Genomic DNA, 24,297 nt, shown 5'->3' on the forward strand with positions numbered 1-24,297 from the left:
GTGCTTTTGTGACATGGACCTCCTCCTTTCAGAAATGCGCAGAAATCATTGTGGCCCACCTTGGCTACCTGAATTACACGCAGTACAGAGTGACTGTGGGATTTGAGCACCTGAACCAGCCCATCAAGGAGATGAACTTCACAGTGAGTACGCGGCCAGATGCGAGCTTCTGTGGCTCCCTTGTTTGAAGCATCAGGGCCTCGTACAGTTTATTTTGGAAACCATACAGTTTTTTAAGTCTGTAGAACTGAAGAATAGCTTAAACAAACAGCCCAGAACTGGAGAAGCCAGGGTACACTTGGCCAGCCCAGCGGACGCTGAGCTGCCATGACTTTATAGTTGCAGATTTGTGCTCACGTCTTTTACTTAAGTATTTTAGGAGATGCTTCCCACACTCAGATCTTACACAAGTCTGTTTCTTTGCCCGTAGAGATTGGCATTTTCTAGTGAAGGTTGACTTTTGATAGAAAACTTAAAATTTGAATGATAATTTATCCGCTAGATTCACCACTTAAAACCCTTTCAGGAGAGTGTTGATAAATTTTTTGACCTGTTTTTTATTTTTTATTTTTTTTAAATATTTATTTTATTTATTATATATGAGTACACTGTAGCTGTCTTCAGATACACCAGAAGAGGGCATCAGATCTCTTTACAGATGGTTGTGAGCCACCATGTGGTTGCTGGGAATTGAACTCATGACCTCTGGAAGAGCAGTCGGGTGCTCTTAACCTCTGAGCCATCTCTCCAGCCCCATTGACCTGTTTTTTAATGTAGAAATAAAATTTGTTAAAATTTTGCAACACGTGAGACAACAGAAGGAAACAGCGCTTTTTTAAAAAGATTTATTTATTATATATAAATATACTTCAGCTGTCTTCAGACACACCAGAAGTGGGCATCAGATCCTATTACAGATACTTGTGAGTCACCATGTGGTTGCTGGGATTTGAACTCAGGACCTCTGGAAGAGCAGTCAGTACTCTTAACCACTGAGCCATCTCTCCAGCCCTAGAATCAGCATTTTAAACTCCTCATTAATTGTTACTAGTAACTGGGCATGCCTCCATATTCCCCACTCTAGGCTGTGATTCTGTGTCTTCCCTGGGCCCTCACCATGGGAGAACTGTTTCTGGGAGTCAGGTGTTTCCCCTTCTGGTGCAGATCTGCCTTTTGGTGTCTTGCACATGGCGTGCTCACACAGACACTGTCTGTCCCCGTCCCCACCCCCGTGTTTCCCGTTTCAGTGGAAGACATACAACCCTGCGTTTTCCCAGCTGGAGATCTGGTTCCGCTTCGTGTTTGTGGTGCTCACCTTCATCGTCATCGTGAGTAGCGTTGCCTCTGCCCCAGTCACTGAGGATGACGCCGATCTGAGCAGTTCCAGTCAGTAGAGAGCAAGCTCCAAGCTCGGAGCAAGACCCTCCCGTGGGCTGGCTGGGCATTACTAAACAGTGTGCGCCGAGACGCTGCGCTACAAAAAGTGAACGAAGTATCTTTCTGTGTAGTGTGAGATCATTGCTGACCACTGGCGCCCTGTGAATCCCCATCCCTGTAATCTAACCATTCGCCTTCATAGAAGGGGGCTGGCTGTGTTGGGGTGACAGTCTCAGTGCAGATGCAGATGCAGCTCTTACCCTGAACATTTGAGTCTTTGGGCTTTTGAAAGCTTGCCGAGGAATGGTTCTGCAAATGCAAGCCTTCTGGGAGCTGAAGTTTGTGCCCACACTCACTTTGGAGAAAACGCTAAAGCACAGAAGGGTGCTGAGAAAACCCAGCCGTGAAGACAGAGCGAGCATGCTGCTTGGCGGCTGATGGCGCCTGGTGCTGAGGGGAGCGAGGCGTTAGGTCTTACAGTGTGTGGAGGCCTCTCCAGCTGATACCTAACGTGTGCATGGCATGTTAGAGACCCACAGTGGAAAGCAGCACATCGGCATGTGGTGAAGCTGTAGAAAGTGTGGTAGGAACAGGGCCTGAGTCAGGCCCAAGGCCATGGAGAATGAAGTGGACCACTGGCCTCCCTCATAGCAGATCTCATAGAAATGCTTTAGTCCCTTTTTTTTTTTTTTTTTGGAGAGCTACCTGCTATCTGAATTCTTCTTCTGGAGCCTAAATATTGATGTTCACAGCCCTAAATGTGTTCTTAAATGGGGAAGGGGCCTGAACTTCAGCAGATAGCCTTGCTGGGAGAAAAACAGCACACAGGCCAGGAAATTCAGACATCCCAGAAAATCATTAGCTTCTATTAGATGACAGGGAGAAAGAATAGCAGTCTTATATGTAACACAGAGTACAGTGTTTGAAAGCTGTTTAAAGACATTTTTTCCCAAGGGCTCTACACACTTATGGAGGTGTTTAAGGACACACTTGCGTCTGGGTGGCACGACTTTGCCTGTTGGCCCAAGCTGAAATGCAAGGGTGTGTGTGATCCATTTCACCTGTGACCACACAACAATCACACGTTTTTGTTTTGGCTGTCACTGATCACTGATGGGACTGGCCCCGTGGATCCTGCCTGGTGCCTCCCGCTGGGGTGAGACTCACCGTGCTGGGGCCCAGCAGACAGTCAATGGCCGTTTGCCTTGCAGTGCCTGTTTGTGCATTCCCTGCGCAAGTTCTCCATGAGGGACTGGGGCATCGAGCAGAAGTGGATGTCTGTCCTCCTGCTACTGCTGCTGCTCTACAATGGTGGGTGCCATTTTTATCTCAACTTTCTCCACTCGGATTCTGAGCTGACAGGCATCGTGAAGGGTGCCCTGGCCCGAGTCCCCAGGAGTGTCTAAGGGGAGCCCCTGGAGGAAAATTTGGGGCACATTCCCTGGGCCCCACGTGAGACAGGCCATGGCAGATGCTTGGATCCTGAAGAGACACAAAGCTCCTGGGGAGAGAGAGCTTGGACGAGCTGCAGACGCAGCAGTCTTGGAACTTGGCAGAGGTGCCGTGCACCGTCTCTTCCTTGTCCCCCCTCCAAAAAGCATTTGCTGCAGTGCTGGGAATCCTCGGGCTGCAGGAGGAATTGACACAGGGCAGATGGCTCTCTGTTGGAATCACTGTTGCAATCTGTCCCATGCCTCTCAGACATTCAGAAAACAAAATCGCCTTTGGTTTGCTACCTGCCCTTGAGCTCTGACCAGGGGAAATCTTGGTAATGAGCTCTAAGCGCGAAAGCGGCCGGGGGCTCTGCGCTTGCCAGCCTGCTGCGTTCTTGTCAATGTTCCGTCTTCTCCCTTCCAGACCCTTTCTTCCCACTCTCCTTCCTGGTGAACAGCTGGTTCCCAGGGATGCTGGACGACTTCTTCCAGTCTCTGTTCCTGTGTGCCCTGCTGCTCTTCTGGCTCTGCGTGTATCATGGGATACGGGTCCAGGTAAGCAGACAGACAACCTCCGAACGAGTGGTCCCGTGAGATCCTCTGTGGCCTACACTGCATCGCAGGGACGTGCTATGTGGAAGTGTTTGAGGTTTCCTGTGTTCTGTTAGAGTAAGAGGCTGTTTGCTGAACATCTTACTTTTTCCTTCTGTTTGTTTTTAGGGAGAAAGAAAATGTTTAACTTTCTATTTGCCTAAATTCTTCATCGTTGGACTGCTGTGGCTGGCTTCTGTTACGCTGGGAATATGGCAAACGTGAGTAGTGCTTCTGGATGTGAAACGTCAGTGCTCTAAAGTGCTGACAACAGAGGGTGGGTTGGACCATGACAGCATCTGCCCCAGCAGTCAGATAACTGGATCCAAGGCATTGGCTTGGCTTGTGTGGCTTGCATCAAAAAGGTCATCTAGCCTCAGTAGGAAGCGAGAAAGCCTGTGTAATCATAGGCTTCTTCAGCAAGGAATGACGGTTTGCTGGAACAGCACCCAGGACTATCCCAGCAGACATCTGGGTTCCCTGCATGGCTTTCCGATCTTGCAGAGCTTCAAGCCTGACCCTGCTTAGACTCGGATGATCCTGGTTAGACCCACACCCCTTCTGTCAATAGCCCTGCTGCACATCACTGCCCAGCTCCCCAGAGACACTGCTCAGCCCCTGACCCAGCATGATTTGCCTGTGGCTTTCCATGCTTCATTCGTGCCACAGTGGCCCTGACCAGTTCTGTGGCATGTGTGTACTTCCCCGAAGCTTAGGTGTTGTGCCAGTGCTGATTCTGAGATTTAAGCTCACACACTTTATATTTACACACTATCTAGTTCTCTTGCTTTGCCTTCCTCCACCTCCCACGCCTGGGTATGCCATTGAAATAGCTCCTGGGGCGGGACAGATGACTCAGTTAACATAATCTTCCAGAGATCCCAAGTGGACTCTCAGCTCTCATATCAGGTGGCTTAGAACCACCTACGACCTGCTGCAGGGGATCCTACACCTCTGGGCTCCACAGTCACCGCACTCAGTGTGCACACGGCCCTCAAGAACACATAATGTAGAAAGCAAATCCTTTAACAAGATGGCCCTTTAGCTGCATGAGGGATGGGCTCTGCTGTACCTGCACCGTGGGCTGAGGATGGACCTGGTAGGCCCATGCCCCATGGCTTAGTGCTGGATACTTCCTCCGTGTAAAATGTAGGGTTGCTATTTCAAAATCCTCCAGTGGTTGTAGCAAGTGCTGTATAAGCAAAAAAGCAAATGAAAGAAAACCCCAAGTCAGGAAAGGTATGAGGTACAGAGTAGGCTCTCTTATTAACCTGTTTTCAACACCATCCTTTTAGATTTAATGAATTAAATGACCCCATGTACCAGTATCGGGTTGACACCGGAAACTTTCAGGTGAGCAGTATTCATGAAGACTCAGGCCTTGCTGATCTTCTTTTACGAAGTGCCTGGTTTTGTAACGTTAATCACACTGTTGGTATTAGCTTCCAAATGGCTGTTTAAACAGGAATATAGTTCAGGAGAGGAAGATCTGGGGGGAAGTAAGCATATAGGCTGGGGAGAGGGCTCATTTGGTCGAGTGCTTGCCACATAGGCATGAGGACCTCAGCCAGAGAGGGCAATAGATTGGGGAAGAAGGCTGGTCTAGGTACTGGGGAACCCAGAGGAGGAAGACTCTGGGGTGAGGGGCCTGGAGTGAGGTACTCTGGAGGAGCTTAGCTTAGAAATGGGGTCAGTACTGCAGGGAGGGGGCTTGGAGCCAGCTGTAGGCAGGCCAGAGCTTCAAGGGGTTTTCTGCGTGGATCAAGGAAGAGTCAGCTGTGGTCAGTGAACTCTGGTGGTGACAGACTAATCTGCTGCTGCCTTTGTGCTTGTCTGACCTGGTTCATTATTTCTGTGGGAAACTGAGGCAGGAAGGAGGGCTGCAGAGTTAGGAGTTAGACTGCAAGGGTATGCAGCCCAGGCCATTACAGGTTCTACTGGTGAGTAACCCCCTATGTTTCTTCATCTATGAAATGGGGCAGTAATGGAATCTCTTCCATCACTTAAGGGATGTAGGGCTCGTGGCCAAATGGCGCAGGCAGGATTGAATCCTGAATTGTCAGTGAGCCCTTCCCTTCCCAGCCAGGCTGTCTGGTGAGGGCTCAAGAACATTGAGCAACCTGCACCCTTTACTGAAGGCCACAGCAGCCGGTATCAAAGACTGCCAGGGTGCTGGGAACAGATGTCCTGCCCCAACCCCTCATGAGGAAATGAACTAGACTGAAGGTTCTTCCACAGCAAAAGCAGAACCCTGATCTTTGACCTGCAGTCCCAGCCTCGATGCTGTGACCATGAGAGAGGGACTCTGCTTCAGAGAGGACAGGAAAGGTGTAGAAAGTCCTACCCACAGGAGCCTCATGGGCAGGCAGGCTCAGTGAGGAGGGCACAAGGCAGCCACTGACCTCCGACCCTCGGACAAGGGCTTTCCCATCTTCAAAGTGTGGAAGAGAATGCTCCCACACTCTACCTAAGCTCTACAGCTTAGGTCCTGTAGAACCTTCCATTCAGCCCCTCCTACCTCAGGAACTCCAAAGTCCAGAATAGTCAAAGACTTATATGAGTACCAGTTGGGTGCAGCCCTAGGTCCTGTCAGCATGACCTTTGTCCTCAGCAGCACGGGTCAGGGTCTACCACAGGCAAAGGCGTCAGCTGCTACCAGTTGCTCAGCACTCTGACCTTGGGTTCTAGGCAAAGCACTGTGCTTGAGTTTCTGTGATCTTGATGTGAGATGCCTGTGCTTGGGGAGCCCTTGCTGATGCTGGGGCAGTGAGGGTGACCCAAGGCTCTGGGACCCTTCTAATCACACCCGGCTTAGACACCTGTGACACACACTCCAAGGCCTATTCTCAACCTCACCCACCTCCTTTTTCCCAGGGCATGAAGGTCTTCTTCATGGTGGTGGCTGCTGTATACATTTTATACCTACTATTCTTGATAGTGCGGGCATGCTCCGAGCTCCGTCATATGCCTTACGTGGGTGAGTGACACTCCGGGAAGCACGGGGCACCCAGAAACCCTTGTCCCTAGAAAAGCCATGAGATTCCTCAGGAAGGATTGACAGTTTGGAGAGAACCCTTTAAAGTAGAAGTCAGTGGTCCCTAGTACCTCAGAGCTATGTGAGCTGCCAGGGGCCAGTAAGGCTCGTTAATAACACTGCCCTTGACCAGGGCAAGACACAAGATTGACGGTCCTCTGCCAGAAACCACTGTCCCGGGCCCTGCCACAGTGGAACAGGCATAGAGCGTGCCAGGGTGAGGGCCTGCCCAGAGGTTGCTTTGGTTTTTGGTTTTGTGTTTTAAATTCTGAGGTGGGGTTGGGGATTTAGCTCAGTGGTAGAGCGCTTGCCTAGTGAGCGCAAGGCCCTGGGTTCGGTCCCCAGCTCCTGAAAAAAGAAAAGAAAAAAAAGGAAATTCTGAGGTGAGGTAAAATTTGCTAATGGGAGCATCTCCTTCTTTTTCAGATCTTAGGTTAAAGTTTTTGACTGCGTTGACCTTTGTAGTGCTTGTTATTAGGTAAGACTTCATTGTGGGTAGGGGTGTGTGGGTGTGCATGGATATATCTGGGTGTGCTTGGGTGTTCACGTATATGTAATGTCTGAGTGTGCTTGGGTGTGCATGCATGTGTGTGTATCTGGATATTCATGCTTGTGCTTGTATGTATCTGGGTGTGCATTCATGCGTGTGGTTGTGCTTGACTGTAAATGCACTCTTGCACGTGTGTGTGTGTGTGTGTGTGTGTGTGTGTGTGTGTGTATGTACACGCCATGCATCTGGGTGTGCTTGAGTGGGTATGTACTTGTGTATCTGGGTGTGCATTCATGTGTGTGAGTGTGCTTGGGTGGTATGTATGTGTGTGGGGGTGTGCATTCTTGTGTGGGTATGTTTGAGTGGACATGCATGTATGTGTCTGGAGCCAGAGGGTTAACGTGAGTGTATTCCTTTATTATTTTTCATAATTTTTAATATTAACTAATTCATTAATTCATTGTGCATGTTAGGGTGATACACATGTGTGTGGAGGTCATAGGAAATGATGCAAGAGTTAATTCTCTGCTCTCTCCTCCCATGTGTGGTGGTCAGCATGGCAGGCGTCAAGCTTCCAGATGCCCTTGGCCACTCCCACACTCCCAGCTTTTACCTGTGTGCCAGGTATCTGAGCTCAGGTCTCGAGAAGCATGGCAGGCTTCAAGCTTCTCTGCAGCCCCAGGACTTCATGATTATTTAACACTGCATTTCCATTCTTCCTGTCATTTCCTTTTGTGGAGTCAATTCAGGGTGTTTGTGGCCACACATATCCACAGAGTCGGAGGGCTGGTGTCTTAGGGTTCTACTGCTGTGAAGAAACACCATGGCCAAGACAACTCTTACAAAAACATTTAACTGGGGCTGGCTTACCATTTCAGAAGTGTCTTGGGGTTTCTATTCCTGCAGAAAACATCATGACCAAGAAGCAAGTAGGGGAGGAAAAAGATTATTTAGCTTACGTTTCCACATTGCTGTTCATCACCAAAGGAAGCCAGGACAGGAACTCACACAGGGCAGGAACTTGGAGACAGGAGCTGATGCAGAGGCCATGTAGGGATGCTGCTTACTGGCTTGCTCCCCATGGCTTGCTCAGCTTGCTTTCTTGTAGAACCCAGGACCACCAGCCCAGGGATGGCTGCACCCACAGTGGGCTAGGTCCTCCCCCCTTGATCACTAATTGAGAAATGCCCTATAGCTGGATCTCATGGAGGCATTTCCTCAAGGGAGGCTCCTTTCTCTGTGATAACTCCAGCTGTGTCAGGTGACACACAAAACCCGCCAGTACAAGAAATTCAGTCCACTACTGTCATGGCAGACACATGGCAGCATGCAGACAGACATGGTGTTGGAGAAGGAGCTGAGAGGTCTACATCTAGGGCCACAAGCACCCAGAAAAGAACAGTGTGCCACTGAGCCTGGGCGTCCTCTTACAAGGCCACACCTCCTAATGCCACGCCCTATGGGGCCAAATGTATTCAAACCACCACAGCTCCTGATCAAAGTTATGTAACAGCTGGATGGTGGTGGTGCAGAGGCAGATGGATCTGAGTGTGAGGCCGGTCTGGTTAAACAGAGCAAGCTTCAGGATAGCCAGGGGTACAAATACAAACCTGTCTCAAGGGGCGGGAACAATTATATAATGGCCTAGGTTATAAATGTTCTGTCGTGAATGCCAGGCTTGTGACATGTGTTAACCCACAGTTCCCTCCTCACTCCAAACCCTGCTAGGCACATCCACAGTCACCCACATCACAGGAGCGTAGCCTGTGACGTTACCTGGGAGGTGCTGTGCCTAGAGATCCTTTTGGTGCTGAGGACAGGACCCTGTGTGAGCAGTCAGCAGGCATCGAGGAGAAGTCACTGTGGGGGCAGGTGGCAGCCATCCACAAAGCCCTTCCCCAGGCAGTGTTTTTTGAATATGTTCTAAGAGACTGACTGATTGGTTAGACTTGATCTCCAGTTCCTAAAAGCTAATGCTGTCCGGTGGGCGCCTGCACTGCTTTTTGGTTGCATTGGTTTTTTGTTTCTTGTGTTCCTGCCTGGAGCAAAAGTGACCAGGGGCCCGGGGGGTGGGGGACTCAATAGTGTGTATGCAGAGTATAGGCATTTCCTGGTAAGGCTTACTGGGGTGAGCCCTTCTGTGTTTTCACATGGCGGTTCCCCTTCCCTTTCAGCATCGTCATCCTCTACCTAAGGTTTGGAGCACAAGTGCTACAGGACAACTTCGTAGCAGAACTGTCCGCTCACTACCAGAACTATATCCTTGTCTTGGGGAACTGGGCCTTTGAGCTACCCTGTGTTCGTGGTTAACACCTTAGCTTGGGACATTTTTGAGGGATCAGTCAGCCCCTTATGACCTGTGCTCAACAGGCCTCAAGCATGCCTTGCCCTCTCTCTTGGCTTCCTGTTGGCCCTGGGAAGGGTGAGTTTCATCAGTACTCCTTCCGAGGCAGGAAGCTAACACACAGCGGGGCTGAGTCAGTGCCCAAGATGAGTCACTGCACAGCCTGGATCCAAAAGGATGACCACACCAGACCATTCTACCATTCTCAGTGCCCTGTGGCTTGCTTCTCATGAGCAGGCCTGAGAACCTAAGTAAACAGCTACAGGTTCAAATCCTCAGTCAGTCCAGGGATGTTGGCTCCGTCTAACACATACACACACACACACACACACACACACACACACACACAGAGAGAGACAGACACACACACACACAGAGGGAGAGAGAGACAGACAGACACACACACAGACAGAGAGAGAGAAAGAGAGAGAGAGAGAGAGAGAGAGAGAGAGAGAGAGAGAGAGAGAGAGAGAGAGAGACCCTGAGTGCACACCAAGGACCAGCCAGGGATTGGAGTCCTGTGTGCTGACAGCACCTTCTAAGCTTCGTTCAGGTGCAGCCAGATGCCAGTATCACTGTGGTGTCCTCTTGAGTCTGTGGGAAGCTCTGATTCCACTGTGCCCATATCCAGTCCATAGCTCGTTCCTCCTGCTGTCCCTGTCCAAGGTCAGGTACACAGAAAACAGGTCTGTTGGGATCAATGGGGCTTCTGTTTTATTGCTTGTGACTGAGCTCCAGCTGTAGTGCTTAGGGGTCTGTAGTGTAGAAGAGGTAAGGACACTCTGAGCTTCAGGTCTGTGTGTCTTATGTCAGCAGACCTCAGTCCCTTCTGTTCTTCAAAAGTTATGAACCTAGGTCCCACTATGACCCGGAAGGCTCCCTTGTGGCACCAGCCACGAGCTCCATCTGAAACATCCTGGCATCTGGGCTGTGGACCCCTAGACTGGGTCATCTGGAAAGGGATACTGGGGAATGGGAAGCAGAGGCTGTGTGTCCACACTCATGCTTCTCCCTTGACCAGCAACACCAGCTGAATTCCTGTCTTTCTATGGCCTGTTGAACTTTTACCTCTACACGCTGGCCTTTGTGTACTCTCCATCAAAGAATGCTCTGTATGGTAAGCCACCCCTGTGGGTCTGAGCTGCTCTCCAAATGCTGAAACAGAAGTCTGCATTGGCTCAGGTGCTCTCTGGGTATAGGGCACTGTGACTCACAGCCCCTTCTGCTTGGACAGAGGCAAAAGGCAGCTAAATGGTGTCTGGAACACCGTAGCAGAAACTGCACCACAATCTCAGATTGCCATCTGGGGCTTGGGTCCTTCAGACTCCCACCTAGGCTAATAACACAAAACGCCCTTGTTTAAAAAGGCTCTTGTTTTGTTGTTTCAGAGTCCCAGCTGAAAGACAATCCTGCATTTTCCATGCTCAACGACTCTGATGATGATGTGATTTACGGGTAAGTTGCCGCCACCCCGCACATCACGCACATCCCGCTGGCTCTGCATGCTTATGGCACTGACAGTATTTGAAGGCTATCTCCACGGTGTTAGACTGTTAGCTGAGGGTGCCAGGAGCCTTAGGGCTTTGTTTTGTGTCCCCCCACCGTGGATTTAGTAGCATTCCACTTTGCAGAATGCCTGCAGGATGTGGTAACTACAGAACTATTGTGGGGTGCTGAGTCAAGTTGGAGAGAGTAGGCGGTTTTAGTTGACCCTAAGAGGGAAGCTAAGGCGAGTTCCTTCAGGATAGCTGTCAGTATGGAGGCAAAGAGGCAGCGAAGTGCTACCAGATGGTGGCTGTGGAGTGACGTAGTGAAATATCTGCCGTACACATGAGCACCCAAGTAAACCCGGGTCCTGAGACGGGTGTGGTCATACACGCCTTTAGTCCCAGCACTCAGAAGACGGAAGCAGGTGGCTCTTTAGTGAGACCCTGTCTCATAAAACAGCACAAGCCAGACCCAGAGCTCAGTGTGTGTACCTATAATCCCAGCACTGCGGAGGTGGGGACAGAAGGATCCTAGGGCTCCCTGGCCAGCCACTCTAGCAGAATCAGTGAGCTCCAGGTCCTGTGAGAAACCCTGAGATGAGCAATTGAGAAAGACACCTGATGTGGACCTCTGGCCTCCACACACATATGCATGCACAGAGAAGAGCTGCCCGAGTGGCTGAAGGTCAAGGTCTCTTTTACAACAGGAGTGACTATGAAGAAATGCCCCTGCAGAATGGCCAGGCCATCCGAGCCAAGTGCAGGGAAGAGTCGGACAGTGACTGAGCCCCGGACAGCAGATGGGACAGCAAGGGGGCCAGAGACCTGCCTGAGTGATGCGTTCTGGCCCTTTTCTTCTATCCGTCTGTGTCTGGACTCCTCTGTAAGCAAGTTTCCTGTTCCTTATTTGTTTACATATTTTTAAAAGAGAAACCAAATGGATTGACATGTATTTGCTGTGAGGGTAGCCCCACGTTTTAAGAAGAGGGGCTGGCTGATAGAGAAGCCAAAGGCATTCCCTTACGTCGATAGCAGGTGAGATGGAGCCTATGTGCAGTCATGAGAAGATATTACCCATTTTTAATAAAAAGAATTATGTACTTTTTTCCCTTTTAAAAAGCAATTGAGTCTGTGAGAGGCCTGATGACCAAGATCCCAGCGTGGCAGTGACAACTCTTTCCTCTGAGGCACTGGTCTTGAGTGCTCTACCCTCAAGGGAAGCCTAGCCTGGGCCTCCCTCAGGGGGTGGCCTGTCCCCATCCTCCCCAACACATGAAGCGGTCAGTGTGCTGACTCCCAGGCATCTGGATGATGGCTTTGATTGTGTTTGGTGAGCCACATACAATGTCATTTTCAGGATGATGGGTGGCCAGGTTCCCATTCATCATTGCCCCTGAGCAGAAGTGACAGTGACGTTGAGTCCAGAGTGGGCTGACAGCTAGAGGAAGTGAAGGCGGCTACTGGCGGCTACAGTAGTGCTGTGGGCAAGGTCCTGTGTCATGGTGCTCTGGAAGGGTCTGTACAGATAGGATTGGGTCTCCCTGTGCTCGAGGTGGAAAACGGGGTAGTCCTTCCCACTCCAAGAGTTTCTGCATCTCCACTGAGTATGAAACCTCCAGAGAGCTCTATTTTTTTTTTTAATGAAAGCTACATGAAATACAACTGTTTTAGAAATTCTTTATTGCCAGAAACTTTCTGTTTAACATTAGGAACTAAAATAAAGAGAAAGCAAACCTTTTGAATGGCTATAGAGACACCTTCAGATGAAGGAATTTGCCCCAAGGTCATTCTGTGTTTAGAGGGTTGCTCTGTGGAAAATGGATGTCACCTGCACTGGTGAAGTTCAGCACCGGAAGTCGAGTGCCACTGCCTTCCATCCCGCTCCTCAGAGTCACCCCACACAGAACTTCTGTGTTTACCTGGTAAAGGTAGCCGTCCTCCCTGCCTGTCTTGGCAAATCAGAGGCCCAGCTGGGGTAGATCACTCTCCAGGCAACACCATGTTCCCCTCATCTATGCAGCGACTTCGATTTCCACTCTGAGCTGCAGGTTTCTGTCTCTGTGGGCCGGGACTCCAGGGATGCCAGAGGCTCTGCAGTCTACCCGTCTTTTAAACTTCAACATACTTTAACATGAATTCCATGTATATTTTTTTTAAAAAAAACAAACTTGTAAATATGAATGTTGGAATGGAACTGTCATCGCAAGGGTAACGGGTTTACATGGTTTTTACACTTGCTGTGCTCACTGAGAAGATACCGGAAGGGTGTGTTATCGACTCTTCCCTTGCAGTGGACCACTGCAGCTGCCATTTCATGGACACTGACTTGTGCTGATCCCAAGATGCTCTAATGTGTGAGAGTTTACACGTCTTCATCATAAGTTTCCATGGTTTAGAACGCTATTATTTATCAGCCAATGTAAGATATTCTAAGCAAATGTCAGAACTTTTAAAAACTGCCCTGTAGTAGAATTATAAACTGATCCTACTGTCTGTAAAACTAAGGGAATTTTTTTTCTGTTGACATAGGAATTACAGAGAAGCACTCCCTAGTGTCGCGTCCATCGTGTATTATATACCCTGTAAAGCGTGGCTTACAGAACTAAGACTTCAGTGTGCAGGTGAAGCTCAGGGGTTAGGTTAAATCACTACACTCTGCCGGGACTTTTGATAGTAACCACAAGACTGTTTTGTTCTGAGGGGATTAAAATTTCATAAACTTGTTATAAAATCAAAGGGCTGACTAGTTCTTTCAGGGTAATGGTTTGAATCATACTGTCTCTGGGGTATTTTTATATTAGTCCAATCCAGGGGAACCTGGAAGATGACGGCTCCCAGATTCCCCCGTGAGAGCGTCACTGTCCCTGTGGATAGTGAGCCTGCTTGGTTTACTGTCATGGCAGCAGTAGGTTGGTGCCTTCAAGCCCCATCTGAAAGGCTAGAGAAGAGTACGTAAACTTACATCTGAGGCTCGTGAGGCAAGTGAGGCAGTGAGGCCGTCTCCGCACAGTTAGGCTGAAGTAGGTTTAGGTGTGCAAAGTCAACCTGCAGAGGGGTAGTTTATAAAACGTCTCACCACCCCCAAGTGCTGAACCATCGAAGGTGCAGTTGGGATAAACAGGTACAAACATGGTTGCTATCTTTGTAGGGAAAACCCAAGCACCCACCAGAGAACTAAGGCCCTCCACGAGGGACAGACCTGAGACTAGGTGTGTATTTGTATACTTGCCTTAGTGTTAGATTTGGGGGTGAGGGGGCAGCTGTTTTTTTTGTTTTGTTTTGTTTTGTTTTGTTTTGTTTTGTTTCTGGCCAAAGGAAAATTGGTTTCGCCAGTCACCTCGCTGAACATTTACCTTGGTGGTTTGGGTGCTGCTAGGTGCTACCATTCTGACATATCCTGTGACACAGAACAGGTGAATGCCATTGTATGACACAGGGATTGTCTGCGTCTGAGAACTACCTTTTTACAAATGTCTGTAAATATCTGCCAAACGAAGACACTAGCCTCTGCGCCCGGAGGACACTGGACGTCAGTGGGGCAGTGCTGCCTGGGCAGTCACGGGGTAAATGCTTATTTATGAAAAACTCAATAAAACTCACATTTTGGGATTTTGTACTAGACTTTTTGTTGCTGTCACAGAGACCTGATGAAAACCTCACAGGAGGGCCCATGGCTGCCTCCCTCCACCATGGGTCTGTGATGGGGAAGAATGGGTGCCCAGAGTGTGTGGCCAAGTTACTCACCTCTTGACACGAAGGGATCAGACAAGACAGAGGCCCTCACCACTAGGGATATTTGCTGTAACCTGCTTCTTTCTGCAACAAGCTTCACCATCAGGTTTCCACAGCATCCCCAAATATCACTGCCACATGAGGACAAGTGTCTGACGTGCACCTGTAGGGGACATTTCTCATCCAAACCATAACAGCTTCATTCTGACTCTGTCTCTTGTTCACTGATGTTAATATACTTCTAACTTTTAATCTTTAGTGTATTACTTGCTTTTTGTATGAATGCTTTAGAAAGAGGACCTCGGAGACCACAGCAAGGCTCTTCAGCCAGGGATACTGGGAGACAGCTCGGTGGGTTAAACGCTTGCTGTGGGAGAAGAGGGTTAAACGCTTGCTGTGTAAGAAGAGGGTTAAATGCTTGCTGTGTGAGAACAGGGCCTGAGTTTGGATCTGCAGCGTCCACGTAAGAGCAGGCACAATGGTCTGTGTAACCCAGGGCTGGGAAAGCGGAGCAGAGACGGGCCAGTCCCACTGGTTTGGTGGCCAGACAATTTAGCCTGAACAGTGTGCTCCAGGTTCAGTGAGAGACCCCCCATCTCAGAAAATATGCTAGAACTGGACACACACAGAAGACCATGCATGAGTATGCACTCCTGCACATATGCACATACAGTGTGGTGATGCCAATCAATGTCTGAACATCCCCACAAGGAGCATCCCAGCGTGGCCAACAGACAGCCTAGTCTTTGGGGTCCCTTCTCACTAGGATTTGTGACTTGAAATTAACTGAATAAACTGTTGGCCCTTGGTGGTACCCAAGCTACAGCACTATTAAGAACACAGCAATTCTGAAAAGCATTCTGTAAGCTGCAAAATACTAAACATGTAGCTTCTACTAAAACTCCAGGAACCTAGGTCTGGAAGCTGCAGGATACCAGCGCCAGCCAAGCATGCGTAGGTCAGAGCTTACCGGTTTGCAGGGCCTTCCCTTCCAGGAAACAGGAACTAGGAATGTAGGATTGCAACATGCACCCTAGGCTCCTGTCCTCGGGTGAAATGGCCCGTTTCTATCCTGGAGGGCCAAGGCAGAGCTGTATTCATTCTGTCCTCTATTAAGAGGGCAAGTGTGTTTATCACATTGCTAGGAAAAGAAACGCAGGAGTCTTTCCTCCTGTGCTTGTTGCTTCCTGGTTTGTGCCACCTGAGGCAGACAGTGCAGCGGGTAGAGGGGTTTGCCACCAACCCTGACTACCTGACTTCTGTTCCTGGGAGCAGTGGTGGAGAAAGAGCCAACTCCCACAGTTGCCTCTGACCTCTGACCTCCACAGGTGCGCCATGGGAGGCATGCTTACTCAGTCTCACATATGTAACTAAAAAACTAAGCAGCTAAACTGATGGGATGGAAACGTCCGCCATTTTTCTAGATCTGAGGCTCCATGCCACACATGTCTAGCTCGCCCACGAGGTTTGTGACCCTCTCTCCAGCTCTGCCAGTGTTAGCAGGTCTCACCACCACAGTAAGACCCAGGCCCATGGCCTCAAGCATGACCTACAAAGCTGGCTTTGTACTGTCCTGAGACCATCAGCAGGGTCTGAACATTAGTTCAGATCTGCGTATAAGCATGCAAAAGGCTAGAAGCAACCTTTTTTCTTTTCCTCAAACTAATTCTGAAGGCAGTAGCCACAGGTTCTCGTGTTACTCCAAGCTACAAAGGACACAAAAACTAATTCTGAATAATTTATTATTCTAACAAAAGTATAAAGTGTGGAAAATTAGTGTATCTGAATCATTTCAGAAAGTAGAGAAGTTTCCACTAGCAGACTTGAGATCTTAGCACCTTTGAGAAGACAGTTAAGACAACTGGTACTGCCTGCCTTGGATGACAGGTGGCTGCTCATCTGCCTAGTGTCCGTCGTGTGGTTCCTGTGGCCAGGGTCATTTGGTTTATTTCTCTACATTTTGGGAGTGCCTCAGAACAACTTAAAGAGGAGGAAGGTATCCGCCCAACATAGCTGGTGGTAAGATGGACTAGAAACGCTGGAACCGGAGGCTGAGGCAGTCAGGCGGTCAGATGGACAGTCCGAAGGCACTGACGATGCAGTACATGGTCTTGTTCTCCCATCGGACTGTGCAGCTCCCTGTGGGGGAGACAGACGCACAGGAAATGAGGGTGCACAGGAGATTTGGGTCCTACCGTGCCAGCACTGCAGTGCATGCCTCTGGCATACACAGAAAGTGACTTTAATGCCTGACTTTACTTACAAATGGGCAAGAGACCACAGAATGTTTGGGGGTTTTGTTTGTTTAGATAGGGTCACACTGTGTAGTCCAGGCTAGCCTCAGACTCACAGAGATCTGTGTGCCTCTGCCTTGCCAGATCTGGCATGTGCACCACTCCACCAGGCAATGGCAACTTCGAGAAATGCACTGAAACTGGGACATGGAAGTGTGCACTTCACAGAACACTGCTTCGAACTGCAGATCTCTGAACCACGGAGCTATGTGAAAGTTCCAGAGCAGTGGGCATGGGGGTAAGAACCCTACCGTCCGTGGAGCTGTCCCAGAAGCAGGAACTTGCGGTGTGTAACCCAGCACCATTCTTCTGCATGATCACACAGGTCACTTAAATTAAACAAACATGCATGCGTTACAAAATTAAAACAAAGGTGTGTTACAAAAACTGGCAATAGACAGGGGCAGCCTGTGCTGTCTCACCTGACCAACTACGTATTTCCTTTTTCTTAACATGTTCTCAACATGTCTGATCAGACATCCTGTGAACTTGTCTGACATAATCCCGGAGACGCTGGCATCAGCCTGGCGTGGCAAGTGTGTGGTACACATTCACTACACAAGGGACCCGGGCCCAGAAGGAACTTTCTTGCAAGTTTGACAACCAATTGCTAGGTGACCTTTCTTCTGGCACCAGACACACTTCAGATCATTATTTAAAGAAACTATCAAAATACACAAGACGAAAATCCCTTACCAATGTATTTAAATGGTTTCCCCAGTTTGGTGAGTTGGCTCAAAGTCTGTTCTACAACATTAGTGGTCCACTGGTTGACTTTGCTGTGCTGGTAGGCGTTACCGCCGATGGCACTTTCTATAGCCTAGGGGGAAAAGAGCACAAGAGGTCACAGAGAGAACCTGCTCACCGGTCACCCGACATGGCCCATGGCCCTTAGGAACTAAAGCCAGAACTCTCAGAAGATGCGAGCTCATGCTCAGTCATGGGCTCCTCTGCCTGTGTGGCCTCCTCTGCATCCCAGCAGTGTTTCTGTCAGCTGAAGATGTCTGTTCTACAGAACCTGTCCGTTAGACTCAGCACTTCACTGGAACAAAAGGACTGACTGTTTACACTGCCGTTCATACTAAAGAGAAGCAACATTTTTCCTTATTGAGGCTGAAAAATAATTTATTTTGCCAGTTTCTTAAAAGTATACCCATCATTTTTTTTTTTTTTTTGATTCTTTTTTCCGGAGCTGGGGACCGAACCCAGGGCCTTGCGCTTCCTAGGCAAGCGCTCTACCACTGAGCTAAATCCCCAACCCCCCGTCATTTTTACCAAACTATAAATATACAGATATAATTTGTGTATGTCAGATGACATTTTACTGGACATTTGTACAACTGGCAACATACAACCTATCTGGTCTTGTAGCGCTGTGGCCTCATTGCACGGGCTGTGCTACTACACTTTCCAGATAACTAAATCTGTCACACCCGAAGATGAACTGTGTGGGAGTGTGATGGATTCCAGGGCTCCTGGATAGCACGGCTCACTGTCCTGTCCCTGTAATATCAGTGACTCTCAGGGTCTTTCTCCAGCATCCCCTCTCCAAGATGCCAGTGAGGCTCTGGGCAGCTCCCGCCCCTTCTAACTTGCTGGAAGCCGTTAAATGAAGGTGTCATATAGCCTAGAGTAAAGACAGACTTGGGTCCAGGGCCCTCACTGCACAACAGTGGAGAAGGAACGGGCCACGACTCCAGGCTGAGGGCAGCAACGGCTTCTGAGGGGGGTAAACGCTGGTTTCCACCTCCGGTCTTGGGGCAGTCACGCTGACCCAGCTCCTCTGCCATGTCTGCAACCCTGGGCTGAGAGCACACCATGGGCTGAGGACTAGCAGTCTTGATTTAGTCACGGCATGGCTAAACACCAGTACTGTCAAAGGAGGAAGGGCAAACCCCCTCCATGCACTATGGAGTCCAGTTTTAGGGAGAAAGGAAAACTGATTTTGGATCCACTCCTTATTCCACCTAATACTTTTAAACAGCTTGAGGACAGAACTAACCTACTGCCAGGGCAAAACCGCTGAGTCACCTCACACTTCACTATGAACTGCTAATGTGTCCTTCAGCCACCTGCTGCCTAGTAACCCAGCCTGAGTGGATGCAGACATCAAGAGGCAAGAATCATTCCTAACAAACCCACTCTTTCCTTCACAGTTCTGGCTTAATCACCACGGTTCTGCTTCCCACCTGCTCCACAGGAAACACTGCATGAAGAGCCAAAAGGCAAACTTACACTCCCTGCAAAGCACCAGAAAAGCCACACTGGATGTTGAGCCATGTACTTAACAGAGAAAATCATTTTGGTTTTGGATACTTCTCACAAAAAAAGAATGTGGCTCTTTAACACTCTGGCACAAGTCAATATGGACATCAAAACTTTTGCACGGTAGTCAATCCAAAATTACTTCAGAGGACCTCATACAGGTCCATGGTGGTGGGAGAGTCCTGGCAGTCAGGGCTTGAGACAGCAGATCACAAGATAAGGAATGCTGGGGGGTTAGCGTGCTTCCCCTTTGTCTTCAGATTGGGACCATCCCTGCCTATGACACAGTGCTGCCCACATCCTGGGTAGGTCTTTTACCTCAGCTAGCCTAATCTAGACAATTCTTCACAGACACAAAGATGTGTGGTGACCAGCCACCTCATATTCCTGCCACCATGATGGACTGTCTCCCTTCCAACCATGAGCCAAAATAAACCCTTCCTTCCTAAACTCTACTTCTGACAGACACACTCAGGGTGTTCCAATTCCTTTTGCCTTTTGTCTGCATTGTTTAAGAGGAGTACTATGATTGATATCAAGAATGCATTTAAAAATGTTAGGAAAAACCTATGAATAACCCCTAACTGTATCTCCAGGTCCTGAGTTAAATCTGTTGTTACATTTTCTCTGCAGTTGCTATTTTTCATCAAGCACTGGAGATATTTATACATGTGTCATGAGTCTTCATGATGCAAGGTTATACAATCCGCCTTGACACTTTCTTTCTTTCTTTTTTTTTTAAAGATTTATTTTATTCATATGAGTACACTGTAGCTGTCTTCACGCCCACCAGAAGAGAGCATCAGATCCCATTACAGATGGTGTGAGCCACCATGTGGTTGCTGGGAATTGAACTCAGGACCTCTGGAAGAGCAGTCAGTGCTCTTAACCACTGAACCATCTCTCCAGCCCGACACTTTCTAATGCCACATTAAGACTTGATTCAGTATATATATTATTTATATAATATAGTAATTTTTACTTAGATATAAAGTAAAAATGTTTGAAATGTCAAAACAGACACTCAATAGCTCTTGAGGTTTTTCTCATTTTAATTCACATGGCATTTTCCTTCATACATGTGCTGGTTCGTTTATGTCAACCTGATACAAGCTCAAGTCACTGATAGGCGGGAGCCTCAACTATGAAAGTGCCTCCATTAGACCCAGTTTAGACATTGCCTATTTTTTTAATATATTTTAATTAATTAATTAATGTATGTATATATGTGAGTACTCTGTCACTGTCTTCAGACACACCAGAAGAGGGCATCAGATCTCATTACAGATGGTTGTGAGCCACCATGTGGTTGCTGGGAATTGAACTCAGGACCTCTGGAAGAGTAGTCGGTGCTCTTAACTGCTGAGCCATCTCTCCAGCCCAAGACATTTTCTTAATTATTAATTATTAACTGACTAGGAAGGGCCTGGCTTGTTGTGGGTGGTGCCATCCCTAGGCTTGTTGTTCTGGGTTCTGTAAGAAAGCAGGCCGAGCAAGCCAGTAAGCAGGCCCCTCCACGGTTTCTGCATCAGCTCCTGTCTCCAGGTTCCTGCCCTGCTTGAGTTCCTGTCCTAACTTCCTTTGATGATGAGCTGTGATGTGGAAGTGTAAGCAGAATAAACCCTTCTTCCTCAAATTGCTGTGGTCATGGTGTTAAATCACAGAAATAGTAACCCTAACTCAGACACATAGTTATCAGTCGAACACTTGGAAAACAAGCATGTGTCCTCTTACCTCCTTTACAATGTTGCTCACTTCATCCACAACAAATGCAGTCTGTTAAGGAAGAAAATGTAGGTAAGTTTGGTTTAAAAGAGCTTTCTGCACAGCATCAATAAGCACACAGTGAGACGGTGACTTATGACATAGACCTTAGGCTGTCGACTGTGCAGACGAACCTCAGAGCCCAGCTGTCTCAGTGTCAACACTGCAAGCCGAGCCTCAAAACTAGAATCCTCTCTCCTTCCCCTGCTGCTGGCGGTCAGCACCATTAGCCAGTACAGGGGCCATATTATGCCCACACTGCTTCCGTGCAAAGCGGCTGAAGAAATGTAAATTATCCATCACGAAGATGGGACATTCTCTTCCATGAGGTAAACCGATTTAGGATGTTTAACACGTAAAAGGCTGGTGTGTGCCCCTCCTTCTCTTAACCCCGATGAACTACTTCAGGATCAGCTGACTGGCGGGCTGCCTGAAGTAGTTTTAAGTCTCCTTTTAACATAACACTGGATCTGAATAGGTGTAAGGGTTTCCTGAAAACATTAGCCAGGCACGAGCCTGCCAGTGTGCTTCTTACATGAGTACAAATGAACTATTCCAAGTTCTGGGATATCCTTAGCACTGGGCATGCCCTGGATAGCACAGCTCACCTTAACCATGTGTTACAGACTTCCCTGACTGCTGACCACAGTGGTCCCTGCCCTGTTCTAGTATCGAGTAACACCCCTTTCTCTTCAGAAGTGACCACCCAAAGCCTTCTCCCTTTCTAGACGCCCCCCCCCCCCCAAGAAGTTGGTTGGAAACAGAGCTGAAATCACTGAAATACTGAAAATGTCATCTTCCAAGGTAAGTCAACTGAACGGCTCTTCCTAAGTGAATATGGTGAGCTTCCCATAACTTCCCATACCGCTAAAGTAAGAAAATAACAAAAGATAAATTGTATTGAAGCAAGTGGGCACTGCCAACTGCTACAAGAAAGGGAAAGGAGCTGAGGAGAACCTGGGGAGTTAGGGGCAGGTAGAAAAGGCTCAGCTGAGAGGGCTGCTGGGTAAACAATGGAGATTATCCGTCCTCCTGCAGCTGACACTCTTGTGTAAAACACAGATCACTGTCTGGACACTTCACAGATGCCAGGGTCAGCCGGTTCACAGGTACAAGCTGGAATTAGAATGCAGTTTTCGGGGCTTCCTCTTCACATGGCCATTTCCTTCCTATAACTGGCTGTGACTACCATAAAAGCCAGTTTTCAGCCATACATGAGATCACTGCCTGGCCAAACATCCCCTTTGCTAGCTGCTTCTGAATCACGGCTTGAGAGTCTTTACTTGCTTTCCACCAATGTTCAAACACAGAATGATCCTGACTTCCATAAAATGTGTTAGGGAAATAGACCAAAACTGAAAGTTTCTGATAAATGCAACGTCTTACTCTTCCCTCAGAAATATCCCTAGTTGACACTTTAGATATGTCAAAAGAGGAAGTGTTAGGGTTCTCTTATTATTATTATGATTGACAAATTGTGTGGGATTATATTGAGTTTCAACAAAGATTATTCAGAAAGAAAATGAGCAACTATTCTAAAACAGGCGTCCTTTCAGCTGTTTCTCAAATACTTGTCAGCACAAAGGAAAAGACATTTTGACAACACATCACCAAGGCGAGTGGCTGGCTAGGGCACTAAGAGGCCTTGCAGTCTTCCCCGACAAGAATGAGCGATCCGTTACTATCTCAAACTGAAATGAAATGTACCCAGTGGCTGTGGCCTGGGTGGGAGGGAGCGCCACACTGAAGGACAAGGTGCGGCACCCAGACAAAGGCAGGTTCTGTTCGCACGTCGGTACTTGGCAGACGGACAGTCTGGACAGCAGACCCCCACTGCGGTCACCCGGAGCTAGCCCTGCGTGCCCGTGTCATCCTACATGCCACAACAAGATGCCTCATTTCCCAACCACGGCCCAAGGCTGAGGTCTGCAGCAGTGCGGAAGGGGTGGAATGATGTCATTCTCCCGGCGTGAACCCCACCGAGACCACGAGCCCCGCGCCGTCTCTGTGGACCGCGGGCACCGCCCACGCGGGAAAGAAGCGGAGTGGCCGCTGGGAACCGCCACCCAGGCTCATCAGCCTCGGGCCAGGTGGCGATGAGCAGAAGCTGCGTCTTCCCAGGCGGGGCCGCGCCACATCCGGATCTCGGCCGCCACCCTCCCTCCCACGGCCCATCTGGAGGTTACCTCCTCGGAGGCCTGGAAGTCTTCCATCTTCCCTCTAGCGCGTCTCCTTCGCCCGCCGAGTAGAGTGGACTGCGCAGGCGCGCTCAGGCCACGCCCACTCCGCCCCCGCGCCAGGGACCCTGACCACTACCAATAACCACCCACGCGCCAAGCCCCGCCCCTCCACCAAAGGCTCCTCCTACCGTCTTCCACTCCTACTGGTGGCCCCGCCCACCCCTCTGCCCAGCCTTCTGCTCTTCTTTGGTCTCCAAGTAACAGGGCGTGACTCTGAGCCCTCTGGGATGTGGTTTTCAAAGCAAACTGTCAGAGCCGCCTAACCTCTCTCTAAACTGTAGCAACCCAAACCAAACAAAGGAACAAAAGCTGGTCTCGGAGGGGAAGAAGATCCTGGCCCTCCCTCCAGCTCAAACTGTAGAAATTGAAACTTTCAAACAAGTCCTGACTAGAAACAAATTGTAAAATGACTTCCTACAGTATGGCGCATTGGGTGCTTCTCCTTGGAGATAAAGATCAGGATAGTCCAGCTATCTGAACGAAAGCTTGCAGTTCTCATGTAAGAAGTACACTGGCAAGCTAGTGCCTGGAAAATGTTGTTTTCAGCAATCCACCCGATCCCATGGCCAAGCCGATATCACCACTCTTTTGGATTTGATCACTTTGAAGTCTGCTCTATTTATACCCGATCAGTTTCTACACCCAGTCACATCTGTCTCTGCCAACACTGACCAGCTGCTCATTGTCTCGGGAAGCCTCAGATGAGAGTCTCCAAGCTCCCTTAATCGTGCCCCTATTGCAGGAAGTTTCCTCCTTAGCTCAAAGATAAATGTTTACATGATATACTTGGACATATAGTCTTTTGTTGAATAGCAATGAAGTTTTAGCTTTTTAAAAATGAAGAGAGGGCCTAAAGAGATGAATCAGCAGCAGTTAAGAGCACACCCGCTCTTCCAGAGGAGCTTGGCTCGCAGCACACACATGAGCCCGCTCTCATCCTGTAATCCTCTCTCCAAGGGAGCTGACATCATCTTCTGGCCTCAGCAGACAGCGTACATTCACGCAGACACAAAAATAAAAATAAGATCTTTAAAAATAAACAATAAACCCAGCCTTCCCTTCGCTGTTTTACAAATAAATGAAATTCTTAAATGAATATAGATAACTCAGGTGTGGGTAACACACTTGTGTAATCCCAGCACTTAGTGGGGTAAGACAGGAGGATTAACAAGAGCTCAAGGCCAGCCTGGGCTATGAAGCAAGGAGAATGTAAAAACAAACAAACAAAAAGCAAAATTCTGGGGCT

The 24,297-nt window shown here is 48.8% G+C and overlaps 2 protein-coding genes across 7 annotated transcripts in view; one reads left to right on the forward strand and one right to left on the reverse strand.

The window, feature by feature from the left end:
• Positions 1-14,365, forward strand: part of Tmem181 (transmembrane protein 181) — a 54,247-nt gene extending 39,882 nt beyond the window's left edge. For 3 of the 6 annotated variants that reach the window (NM_001444177.1, XM_087584500.1, NM_001130939.2), the window contains exons 6-17: positions 33-143; positions 1,248-1,328; positions 2,589-2,688; positions 3,235-3,365; positions 3,531-3,622; positions 4,697-4,754; positions 6,276-6,378; positions 6,862-6,913; positions 9,100-9,182; positions 10,297-10,386; positions 10,658-10,724; positions 11,464-14,365. In NM_001444177.1, coding sequence (NP_001431106.1) covers positions 33-143; positions 1,248-1,328; positions 2,589-2,688; positions 3,235-3,365; positions 3,531-3,622; positions 4,697-4,754; positions 6,276-6,378; positions 6,862-6,913; positions 9,100-9,182; positions 10,297-10,386; positions 10,658-10,724; positions 11,464-11,542 — 1,047 coding nt within the window. In that variant the 3' untranslated portion in view covers positions 11,543-14,365. The remainder of the gene's footprint in view (positions 1-32; positions 144-1,247; positions 1,329-2,588; positions 2,689-3,234; positions 3,366-3,530; positions 3,623-4,696; positions 4,755-6,275; positions 6,379-6,861; positions 6,914-9,099; positions 9,183-10,296; positions 10,387-10,657; positions 10,725-11,463) is intronic. The other 3 variants (NM_001444178.1, XM_087584501.1, XM_087584498.1) reach the window with 1 other exon arrangement.
• A 1,849-nt stretch (positions 14,366-16,214) lies between these two features.
• On the reverse strand, positions 16,215-23,038 carry Dynlt1 (dynein light chain Tctex-type 1). Its single transcript, NM_031318.1, has 5 exons — positions 22,998-23,038; positions 20,782-20,823; positions 17,479-17,602; positions 17,034-17,111; positions 16,215-16,627 (listed from the first exon to the last, which is right to left on the reverse strand). Exons 1-5 carry the CDS (start codon positions 23,022-23,024, stop codon positions 16,557-16,559), a joined length of 342 nt encoding a protein of 113 aa, NP_112608.1. The 5' UTR covers positions 23,025-23,038; the 3' UTR covers positions 16,215-16,556.
• Between the last annotated feature and the right edge of the window lie 1,259 nt (positions 23,039-24,297).

Source organism: Rattus norvegicus, chromosome 1, assembly GCF_021556685.1.
Source record: "Rattus norvegicus strain SHRSP/BbbUtx chromosome 1, alternate assembly SHRSP_T2T, whole genome shotgun sequence".
NCBI lineage: Eukaryota > Metazoa > Chordata > Mammalia > Rodentia > Muridae > Rattus > Rattus norvegicus.

What these genes read in the sequence shown, in the direction of transcription:
- Dynlt1 (NM_031318.1), bottom strand. Translation starts at nt 23,024, where the DNA reads ATGGAAGACTTCCAGGCCTCCGAGGAG. An exon ending in ACTTCCAGGCCTCCGAGGAG is followed by an intron (nt 20,824 to 22,997) that starts GTAACCTCCAGA and finishes CTTCCTTAACAG; the next exon opens with ACTGCATTTGTTGTGGATGA. An exon ending in GAAACCATTTAAATACATTG is followed by an intron (nt 17,112 to 17,478) that starts GTAAGGGATTTT and finishes GTTTAATTTAAG; the next exon opens with TGACCTGTGTGATCATGCAG.